General features: G+C 37.5%; 1 protein-coding gene across 1 annotated transcript; it reads left to right on the top strand.

Moving 5' to 3' along the window:
• Positions 1 to 5,851: 5,851 nt before the first annotated feature.
• On the top strand, positions 5,852 to 10,618 carry LOC137736059 (uncharacterized). Its single transcript, XM_068475400.1, has 6 exons — positions 5,852 to 5,877; positions 6,061 to 6,229; positions 6,482 to 6,787; positions 7,310 to 7,407; positions 7,542 to 7,773; positions 10,547 to 10,618. Exons 1-6 carry the CDS (start codon positions 5,852 to 5,854, stop codon positions 10,616 to 10,618), a joined length of 903 nt encoding a protein of 300 aa, XP_068331501.1.
• The last annotated feature ends 963 nt before the right edge of the window (positions 10,619 to 11,581 follow it).

The following is an 11,581-nucleotide window of genomic DNA, read 5'->3' as shown; positions in this document are numbered from 1 at the left end:
TGATTCAAGGCCGTCGAGACTTGATCTTGAATTGGTCTGGTTTGGAAGTTTCTTCAAAGGCTGTCGAGGCTTGATCTTGAATCAGGCTGGAAGTTTCTTCAAGGGTCGTTGAGGCTTGGTCTTGAACGAAACGGGACCACGAGGAGTTTCACGTGGCTGGTGATTTTCGGCTTTGGTAATGGATGAATCGGCACGTGCTTGTTGTGCTTGTTGATTCTCCACAAGCTTGATGAAGAACACGAGTGTTTGCTTTCGCAGAGAGCTTTCTGGTTTCCTCCAAAGGTTTGGCTTTGCTTTTCTTTGGAGCCAAACTTAATCCAAGGGTGGTGTACACTTGATCTTGAATCAGACTTGTCATTTCTTCAAGGGCCGTCGAGACTTGATCTTGAATGAAACAGGACCACGAGGAGCTTCACGTGGTGGGTGGTCTTCTACTTTGGTGCATGAGCTTGCTGAAGAGCACGAGTGTTTGAATTTGAATTTGGGTTTGGTTGTAGTTGACTGGTTGTGTGCTTTTTGGGATTTGGAACTACTTTATGCCATTTTGGCTAATGTAGCAATTAACATGAATTTGATCCATTAACTTGACGTCGTTCGCATCCATGAAAATTTTTAAGTGGTTCAAAGCTGTCTCCATACCCTTTTAATGTGAACCGCAGTTTGCTTCAGTCATGTTATTTCGTCGTTGGCCCAACTTGATTTATGTGGCCCAAAGAAACCACACGAGTTCAAATTGGCAAGCTGTGGATTTTTCTGCCTCCACACAGTCAGCATTCCCACTTAATTTGGGAGGTTTGTTTTGCAGCAAGTTTCTTTCTTCTTCTCTTTGAAAACTTGAATTTTCCAAGTCTAAATAAGACTTCAAGTGGTATGGGAAAAGAAAACCATATTTTACCCTTCCACTTCTTGAATTTGCATGCAGCAAACTCTTGTCTTCTCTTCGCAATTCCATCCCTAATTTAGATTAGGAATTATGAGGAGAACTTTAGAACTGAAGTCAGCAGCTTTTCCTTTTGTTTGTCTTTTATTGCAATCCTCCCAGACTATGGAATCAACTTCTTTTTTTAGTTCCTAGTACACAGAGGCTATTAAAGCTGCAAAATCTAAACACCAAAGCTGCTACATTATCGCTGTCTCGAGCACTGAACAAAACTTTCCTTAAGGAAAACTTGTTTCTTTTTTTTTTTCTCTTTTTTCTTTGGTCTTCTGCGTGGATTTTATATGACTTGGATGCACCATGGCAGCAGTAGCCCTTGACTTGGGAGACAAAGTTGATGGCTGGTTGATTCTCACGATGACCTTCATGTGATTTTGGTGGAAACGTCGTCGAAGTGATGTGTAGGGTTGCATTCATCTTGCCTCGTGAGATGATGTCAGTCAAGTTGTGCTTCATGGTGAAAGAAGTTATGTTCTTGTTGTCTGCGTGCACGGGTGCAAATTTGAGTCTTTATTAAAGTCATTACTTGGATTGGAGATGAGTTGTAACATGACGAAGAAGTTTCATGGCGATGGTTGCTAGTTGGGGATCCGTGGTACAAGCTTATGCTTGAGTCTGCATTTGAAGCTGGTGAAAATGAGCGCTCTTTTGAATTCTTTGGAGCAAAAGAACCTCGCTCATCATTTCAGGAAGTCCTCTTGCGTGTTACAGAAGCATGCTTTGATGCCCCAAGCGAGGTTAGGCTGATGACGGGCTCACGCCTCTGACGCTCCCCTTGCTCCTTTAGTTGCACTAACATGGAAGTGGCGTGTTGAAGCATGGTCACCGTTTTTGCCTTGTTATATGTCATGACGCCAATGGATTCTTCACTTGCAACAGAAGTGCTGACGCTCTTTCCCTTGGTTACGAGAGAAGCATGTTCATTCTTTGAAGCCATTGGTTTTTTACGGTGCATGAATTTTGAATGGAGAAAGAGATGAGAGGTAAAGATTGTCCCATCGGCCATGCCAATTTGTAAGCACAAATTTCCAGTAGCAAATAACAAGAGAACACGTGCAATAGTGGAGCCAGAAAATTTTTCTTAGGTGGGCTAGCTAAAATTATTGGAGGAGGATTCTCTCCCCTCCTAATCTTTCTCCCCTTCCCTCCCCTCTTATTTGAATGGTTATGGTTTAGCCATGTCAACATCTTATATTAATTTTGTTTTTTTTTATAAAGAGAATAAGACAAAAAGTAATATTTGAGAGAAGGGGAGAGAACGAGATGGGAATAGGGGGGAGGAGAATCCTACTCCAAAATTATTAGCATGTAGTCATATGATATTTTTTTTGCCTACATAAAATTATATAATAATCTACATAAAAGTAAGAACACGAAGTACTCATCAAATGAGTTTACTAATTACTTTCCAACTAATTTTTACACAAATAAATCATGCATACAAAAAAGCAACAGAAAGAGAACAAATATTATCACTTTTGTTGGTAACAAGTACCCAAAAGAAAAAAAGGTTAGAGGATACCAATTCAAGTTGTTCTGTAGATATCTGTAATGGAATTGAAATTTTTGTTATTATAAAAATTGATATTGTCATCGAGCCCTTTTTATTAGATACAAGAACAAAGAAACATGGATTATTACCAAAATCTTTAACCCTAATAGACAAATTCAAGGACTAAACAAAATTAACCTAAAAATTGAATCAAGAAATAAGTTAAATGAAGAGATGAAGAACATACCTACTGTTGAATTTCATTAGAAAATAATTTGATGGTGATTCGCAATTTCTTTTCTTGGGAAAGCAATGCAACTTTGTGGAATAGGGTAGAGGGTTTTTTTGTTTTGAACGAATATGGTAAAAAGTATGGGGAGTAGGAGAATCCTAATTATGTATTAATTTACCATTTTTACTTTTAGCTTAAAAATAATAAAATAATATTTAAGGTAATAAAAGTATTATTTGAGAAAAAAGAAGAAGTATTATTTATAAATTAAGAAACACATTAACCATTAGTTTTGGCAAGATTTGGGTGGGCTATTATACCTACAATAAGCAACAACAATATAAACTATTATAGCTACAGTTTGTTAAATCCTCCCTAGGTTACAGCCCACTGTAGTTGTGGGTGTAGCTCCGCCAGTGAACATGTATACAAAATAAATGATTTGTATTAATTTGAATGTATGGTTGCAATTTCTATTTACAAGGTTCCTTTGATTCAATCTCCGACAGATGTGGAGATGTGTAGGTTGTTGATCCAAGGGTCATGATGACTTGATCTCGGATGAACAGTTGCTGCGAGGTTTTGGCTCTTGGTGATTTGAAGGATCGGCACGGGTAGTAGTGCTTAATGATTCTTTGAAGGTTTGGTGAAGAATACAGAGAGCTTTTTGAATTCTTCAAACTATTTTGGGAATTTGGGTGCTTAAGATTTGGCAGCGTCTGGGTGCTTGAATGCTTTTTGGATCTTTTTCTTTGTCTTGGAGACTTCTATTTATAGACTCAACAAGCCTATACTATGGATGGATTTGGCCTTGAATGTGGGCTTGACTAATTGACGAAAGAATCAGGACTCGATGTAACAACCCATCTCCAAAACTTATAGTTTTTATAATTTTAAAACATGAATTTATAAAAATGCACTTCGAGGTAAATACATTGACTTATGTTGACCGCCTTGTTGTGTCACGTAGGGTTCGCTTTCTTGGCATATCCTCGTAGTACTCGTCGCTACGAATGCGTGGCGCAAACGGAGCGTAATTTGAAGTTATACCGAAGGAGTTATTAACGAATGAAGTCAAGGGAAAAATTATAAATTTATTATTTTTTAGAATGCTCCAGATTTTTGGAGCAAAATCTGGAAAGCCACGTATGTGGCCCAGATTAAAGGAAAGAAAAGATAAGGGGTGGAGATGGAAGATAAAGGAGAGAAAGGAGGTAGAAGTGAAGGCCAATCGGGAGAGGAGAGAGGAGAGAATCAACCAATGGGAGAGGGGAGAAATGAGAGAAAGAAGAGAAGATGAGAAGGAGAGGAACCCGCTGAGTTCCTCTTGAACTGTACCTGACCTGGCCCGCACCCATGTTTTCCAATGCCATTCAAGTGATTTTTCCAACAAATCACACCGTGCCACCACCTAGAATCAACTCCATGACCCTTCTTCATCAAGTTCCACCCCATAGTATACAAAATCATAGTATATTTTTTAGGAATACAAGGTTAGAAAATAATTTATTGTTTAAATGAAGTTACAAGATCAATGCTCTAATTATTGGTAGATCAGGAGAAAAAGTTTATGACATATCCTGTAAAGATTTGGTTTTCAATCAGAGATCGGTTGATCAAAAACAGTTGCCAAGTGAGTTTCTTAGACTTGTGGGGCTAAAAAAAATAAAAACAAAAATTCACCTTTGATTTGGAAGCAGGAGAAATTCACTGAACTTGAATGATTTTCTCATCTACAATGTTTTTGAGGACCTGACCATTGAGCCAACAACTCCACAATCTCTGAGCAGAGAAATAACAATCTCTTCTACAACAGTTTCGTCTTCCACTACACCTGTTGACACAACCGGCGAATCGCATAAAAGAAAGAGAGAATCAGTTAGAAGAGCCCTTTTTATACCATCTGGAAAAAAAAAAGAAAGGTTATGCACTATATATCAATATTTGAATTGCATCCCAAATTCAATTCAATCTAATCTAAATTTATCTTTTCGATGGCTTGAATATTTTTGACACAGTGAAGGGGAAGAAATATTTGAAACAATATACAAGATCAGGACCAGGTTTCGATCAAATTGTTGAAAAGAAAATTGTTACGAACCAGCTCAAAAACAGACCTTGCTCCATACAAAAACAACTAGGTAACTATGGTTTATTATTGGTTGTTCCATGCTATGAATCTATTCATCTCACAATTTTATTACAGGTGTATTAACATTTTCTTTCATTTTTAGCTTCCTTTTTTTTTTTTTTTTTTTTTTCTAATGATTAAAACTGTTTTATCTGCAGTGATTGCTTCAAGAAAAAAACTTTTGCTCATGTGTTAAAGGATGTTGGCATGTGTTATCTAAACACACAAGTATTGGTTCACATTTTTTCGTGTGTAAATAGTTGATCCTAACATGAATTCCCCATTCTTTTTGTGTATATAAACAATGTGCTCTTTTGCAATATTTTTTGTTCAAGTAGTTATACCAATGAAGAACTAGGATGACTGTAAATGGGAAATACTAGGATTATTTTATACTAATGATAAGGCATTTGATAATGTCTTTTCTGTAGATTATATAAACTTCGGCAGCTTTGTAAAAATATCTTCTCCATTTTCTGTTTAGTATTTATAACACTCTTTGCATATTTATATGTTAAAAACATAATCTATAGTTATATTTTCACTCCTGCAACAACATGTAGGTAAAATTTACTAGTATTTTACTATAAATCTATGAGATAGATATTTGACCTGAGCCACACAACGAATCATATATGACAAGGAATATTAAATCGTGTTACTACTTAGTTTCCTCTCATGATTTTGTACGATCAACTAGTAAGTATAACGGCGACTCCTAATCTAAGTTATATATAGATTTAATGAAGTGACCAGTGTCTTGTTGGCGCTCCAACAAGGGCACCAAATTACAAGGTTGTCTGAATATCACCTCCTTCCCATTCACCCAAAAGACAAAGAAATAGTAACTAAAACCAGACACTTCCATCGTTTACTAGTTCAATGGCAACCCTAATTAGCAAATGACGTGCTTTACAAGTTAATGTGATCAAAACAGGTCCATGATTCTTGACCCTATTAATTAACATCCATCTGCATACCCCAAAAAAAATATTAATTAATAGTTTCCTTTTTCTCTGAGTGTCAGCTTTTGACATACGGGACTTTAATAGCTCTTTCATGGAGGACAGAAGTCCATTGAATAGGTAACTATGGTCTCTTGATTCCCGCCAGGGAGGAGAGCTTTGTTAAGCAGAAGTCTCGTGTCCAATGGATGGCTAATGGCAATAGGAACACCGTTTTTTTCTACAATTCTATCAAGAAGCGGGCTAACCAAAATCGTATTGCCTCTATTTGTAAAAGTGATGGGTCTATTACTATGTTGAAAGGGAGATCAAAGATGAAGCTGTGGGGTTTTTTCAAAGTCTTATTGGCAATGAATTTGCTAGTTCGACTTCTGAAGTCAATCTTGCTACTTGTAACCCTGTCACAAGTCCTATTTCTTCTGATATGGCTGCTGCTATGGTAAAAGAGGTTTTTGGTGAAGAAATTCGTAAGGTTTGTTTTAGTTGGAAGCCTAATAAAGCCCTAGGCCCGGATGACTTTAATGCCCTTTTCTTTCAAAAAACTTGGCCTATAATTGGTGATCAAATTATTCTCGCAGTCCAGGAATTCTTCAACTCCAACTTGTTACTTCGAGAGCTCAACACCACTATAATTACCCTTGTGCCTAAAATCCCTAACCCCTCTTCCATGGGGGATTTTCGGCCTATTTCTTGTTGCAACACCCTTTATAAAATCATCTCTAAGATTATGGCTAATAGAATCAAAGGTGTTCTGCCTACCATCATTAGTGATACACAATCTGCCTTTGTGGTAGGTTGTCGTATTGGAGATAATATTCTTTTTGTCCAAGAGCTTTTTCGTGGTTACAATTTGAATAATGGAACTCGTAGGTGTGCGATCAAGGTGGATATTCGCAAAGCCTATGATACTTTGGATTGGAAGTTTTTGCTTGGTGTTTTGTTGGCTTTTAACTTTCATCCAAGGTTTGTTCAATGGATCCGATGTTGTATCTCTAGCGCTTATTTCTCTGTGGCAGTTAATGGTGAGCTGGTTGGTTTTTTTTCCTGGGAAGCGTGGTCATAGACAAGGGGATACTTTGTCTCCTTACCTTTTTGTTATTGCCATGGAGGTCTTTTCCTTAATTATGCATGCTAAAGTGGTTGCTTCCCCTGACTTTCGGTTCCATTGGAGATGTGATAAGATTAGACTTACTCATATGGCTTTTGTTGATGATTTGCTTGTTTTTTTGCCATGGAGACTTACTCTTTGCAAGGGTTTTAAAAGAGGCTTTGGATTACTTTTCTCACCTTTCTGGTTTAACTCCAAATGCTTCCAAGAGTAATATTTTTCTTTCTGGAGTCAAAACTAGAGTCATGACTAGAATTGTGAGCTGCTTTGGGTTTCAAGAGGGGTGTCTTGCCTTTAAGTATCTTGGGGTGCCTTTGATCAATTCTAAGTTGACCTATGCAAATTATGTACCTTTACTTGAGAAAGTTGATAATCATATTCGCAGCTGGGAGCATAAATCATTGTCTTTTGCTGGTTGTTTACAATTGGTAATTTCAATCTTAGGTGGCCTCCAGGTTTATTGGGCTTCTCACCTTTTCTTGCCCAAAAAGATTACGAAAGACATTGAGCAGTTTTCTCGCCGATTTCTTTGCTCCAGCAAGGTATTGGGGAATTATTTTGCTAAAGTGTCTTGGAGGGAGGTTTGTTGCCCCAAAGATGAAGAAGGATTGGGGATTAAAGGTTTGCACTCTTGGAATTTAGCTCTTATGGCTTGCCATATTTGGTTTTTGTTCAGTCATGGAGGTGGTAATGTGTGGTCTAAATGGGTCAAAGCATATTTCCTTCAAGATAAGTGTTTTTGGAGCCTAAAAGTGTTGTCTACTTGCTCATGGAATTGGAGGAAACTTTTAAAGCTTCAGGATCTTATTAAGCCTCTTATTCATATTTTAATGGGAGATGGGTCGTCTACTTTTATGTGGTATGATCTACTTGCTCATGGTTCTCTTTTAGACGTTTGGGGCTACGAGGTAGTGTTGGCCTCTGGTCTTCATATAAATTCTAAGCTATCTTCTGTGATTAGGGCCTCTGAGTGGTGTTGGCTGTTTACTACCAACCAAACCTTTTGTAACATTCAATTAGATTCCTACAACGTTATGCCCTCTTCTCAGAATTTGGATTCTTTCTTTTGGGCTCCTAGGAAAGACGATATTTTCACTTCATCTTCTATGTGGAATTGCATCCGTCCTGTGGCACCTAAAATTTCTTGGAACCACCTTGTGTGGCACAGTGTGTCTATTCCACGTGCAAGTTTTGTGTTGTGGTTAACCATAAAGAATAAACTTACTATGCTAGATTGCATTGGTCAATATGCTCCTTGTGCCAATCTTAATTGTGTGTTGTGTGACTCTGAGTTAGAATCTCACTCTCACCTTTTCTTTGAGTGCCCTTATAGTGAAGGTCTTTGGCGGCATGTGTTGAGGTGTGGGGTTCCCTGGCTCCACCCTCCATAGCCTTTTTTTGTGGAGTGTGTAGTGGCCCAATGCTGGGGGAAATCCCTTTCCATGGTGGTTAGAAAACTTTCGCTGGCAGTCACTGTTTACTGCATATGGTGTAAGCAGATGATGTGAAAATTAACTTAACACACAAATTAACCCTCTTTTGACAATTGTAGCATATAAATAAGTAGGGATCGTTCTTACACCGGGGATTAGGAGGGATTGCTAAACACTCTAAACTGACTCAAATAATTAAAACTAACCTTTAAAAAACTTAACTCACTTAAAAATACTCAAAACAAGTTTACAAGACTCAAAATAGGCTAAAAGCACTCAAAACTGCCTAAAAACACAAACTGGGCAGTTTTGAGCCTAAACACAAACTTGGACAAAAATTGGTTCTAACTTGACTCAAAACTCTTAAAAACACAATCTAAAACATATTTGAACCAATTAGACACTCTAAGACAATTGGGGATTTGGTTTTGGACGAAAATCAAACAAACAAAACAATAATGTAAACTAGGCAGATTTGGACGAAATTGATGGAATTAGGTGGATGGTGAGATGGCTAGGAGGTTTTTCTCCACACATGGCATACTTGCATACAACACAATCTTCAGTTGCTTATTCAATGAATTATGAACCTCAACACCCCAAGTTAATTAGGTACGCTTAAATTAACTCTCAGATTTCCCTTAGGTTATTGAATTGAATGGAATTAGCGCATTGCAATCAAATTATTCCTTAAAAGTTTTCTATATGAAAGCGCATAATAGAAAGACAATCAAAGATCATTAGGTTCTATGGAAATCATAGGTGTTGACGAGGCATTCGTAACTATGAAAGCGCATGATACTTATGCCAAGAATTTACTTAACATAATTGTGACCAACAATCTTAACTACTCATGAATATAAGTTCCAAACGATTAGGTGAAGTTTCCTTATACCCTAGCATCATATTTATGCATGCAAATTAAGTGTGCACTCTCAATTCATATACATAAACAAGTTTTAATTAAAACAGATAAGTAAATTGAATTCATCATTCATGAAATCACAACTGAAAGTAATCAAATCATCATGCAAATATAACCATGGTTTCGAAATTCCCCCTAGCCAAAAGGGGATTAGTTCCTCATGCTTGCAAAACAAAGATTATTGAATTTAAACATTGAAATCATAAGAAAGATTACACCTAAACGTTTCAGCAATTCCAAGATGGATTTGATGCACGGCTTGGCTCCTCTTCCTCCTCCTTGCTGAGGCACAAGGTGTGTGTGGTGGAATTGGGGGTTTTGGTGGTGTTTTCTTGTTTAGAGGGATGGAGGATGGTTGATTATGGTGGTAGGGGTGCGGCAGATGTGTATGGATGTGTAGGGAGGTGTATGGAGGTGTATGGAGGTTGAAGAATGGATGAGAGGGGTTGCGGCACAAGGGTTCTGAAGAGCATAAAGGGGTGTCCGAATTTTTGGCTGAATTTATGTTTATATAGTCCTAGGGTTAAGTAGATTAGGGTTAGACTTAACAGATTTGGTGGATTAGGGCCCTAGAATTCGGCTATAGGTGATCAAATCCACCTAGGAGGGGGTTTGGCCCACTTAGTTTCATAATAGGCTTGTGTAACCCAAATCCAAAAGGGATTAGGCCTTAGAAATCAGAATCCAAAGGGAAATAGGCCTAGGAAGGTGCGGCACAAGTGAGGGAAAGGGTGGCTTGGCTTGCAAGGCAAGGCAAGGCCTTCTAGAAGGGTTTGGTGCGCCACTTTTGTAGGGTTTTTAGAAATAATGGGTTTTGTGGCTGATTTGGGCCTTCTAGAAGAGGATGCTTCTAGAAATAGGTTCTAGAATTATCTATTTAGGTCCCCTTGCAATTAGGATTAAGACATGATAAGGTTTGGATAGGATAAGATGAGATAAGGTTTGGATAATGTTTTGGATAATGTTGGATAAGGTTTAGATAAGGTTTTGGATAGGGTTTCCTCTTGTGAGCTACTTCCTTATCCACTTTGTCCTTAGCTTAGTTCCTTCCTTTTCTTATCACATTTCTAGCCTGATGAAGTCCAAATTCGTTCATCCATGTTGGCCCATATGCAAGCTATCCACATAGTGTCCAAAATTGCTCCAAATTGCCCCAAAATGCACTTCCTTGGTACTTTAACCCATAGGACCTACAAACACACGAAATTGAGTTGTAATACGACATTAACTAAGAAATAATAGCACAAATGCACAAGAATAAGCTAGTTAAGTCGCCTAAATATGCTCCTATCAGCAGAATAACTGCATTTTCAACAATTGCAGGAAACCTCCTACTATAGTTCTTCAGTTGATCACCAATATGATTCAATGTTGATTGTGTACTTCGAAAGTTAAGCCTTCCACCATTAACATAGGGATCTTCCATAATTGAAATGTTGTTGCTCCTTAGCCTCTAAGTTGTCTCTTGCCTTCCCTGCGTGGATTAGGCTATCCCTTTTGTTTGCTGGTACTTTGCCCAGCTTTCTGTTGTTGTTCTCTTTGGGCTTTTGCCCTTTTAATATATTATTTATTTAACAAAAAAAAAAAAAAAAAAAACAAAAAAACAAAAAGGGAAGGGTCCATTGAAGACTGGAGGAGAGAAGGGTTTCTGCTAAAACACTGAAAGAGCCTTAGAATGCATGCGTTGGGAGATCCAATAAAAAGGGTATGTAGTATGTATGAATAAAAAAAATATAGCCTTAAGCTAGGCAGCTAAATAGCAGGCAAATGAATGTTGCTGTATGGCTTTTAATTATTTTGGCATTTGAGCCCTTTGACTCTTTTGATACGTCTCTTTGAAAATTTCAAACTCGTTCAAAGAAATTTTGTGTTGATTTATTTTATAACTGGACGATATTTTAATCAAACTACACTATACGAAGAGAAAAGTAAATACAAAACTCGGGTGTAAAGTAATGAACAAATTACTGTATATTCACCTGATGTAACTCGCATTAGAAAAATTCTGTTTTGTTTTAACTTCGTCATAATTAGTTAAATGATGTCCAATGAATTGAATTCTACTGAAGGCATTTAATAGGGTTTGGTGAGGAGGTATTCTGTTCAAAGCTACAGATGTTGATATATCAAACTAGTCTTTTTATATCCTGAGATACCCTTAGTAAATGCATGTCCTATTAACCCTTCTTTCATAATTATCATAGCTATTTGTCTTTGTTTTTGTTTTTGCTCTCCGAAATATCAAAAACCCCCTATTCCTTTTGCCTCTCGATCGCCCCCTCTCAAAGGTCGCTTTTATGTGTTTTGTCGGATTTTCCTTCATATTAATTTGTCCTCCTTGTTCTCTTCTGGGTCTAT

This window comes from Pyrus communis, chromosome 6 (genome assembly GCF_963583255.1).
Source record: "Pyrus communis chromosome 6, drPyrComm1.1, whole genome shotgun sequence".
In the NCBI taxonomy this organism is placed as follows: Eukaryota; Viridiplantae; Streptophyta; class Magnoliopsida; order Rosales; family Rosaceae; genus Pyrus; species Pyrus communis.
This window is presented reverse-complemented; position numbering and strand designations above follow the sequence as displayed.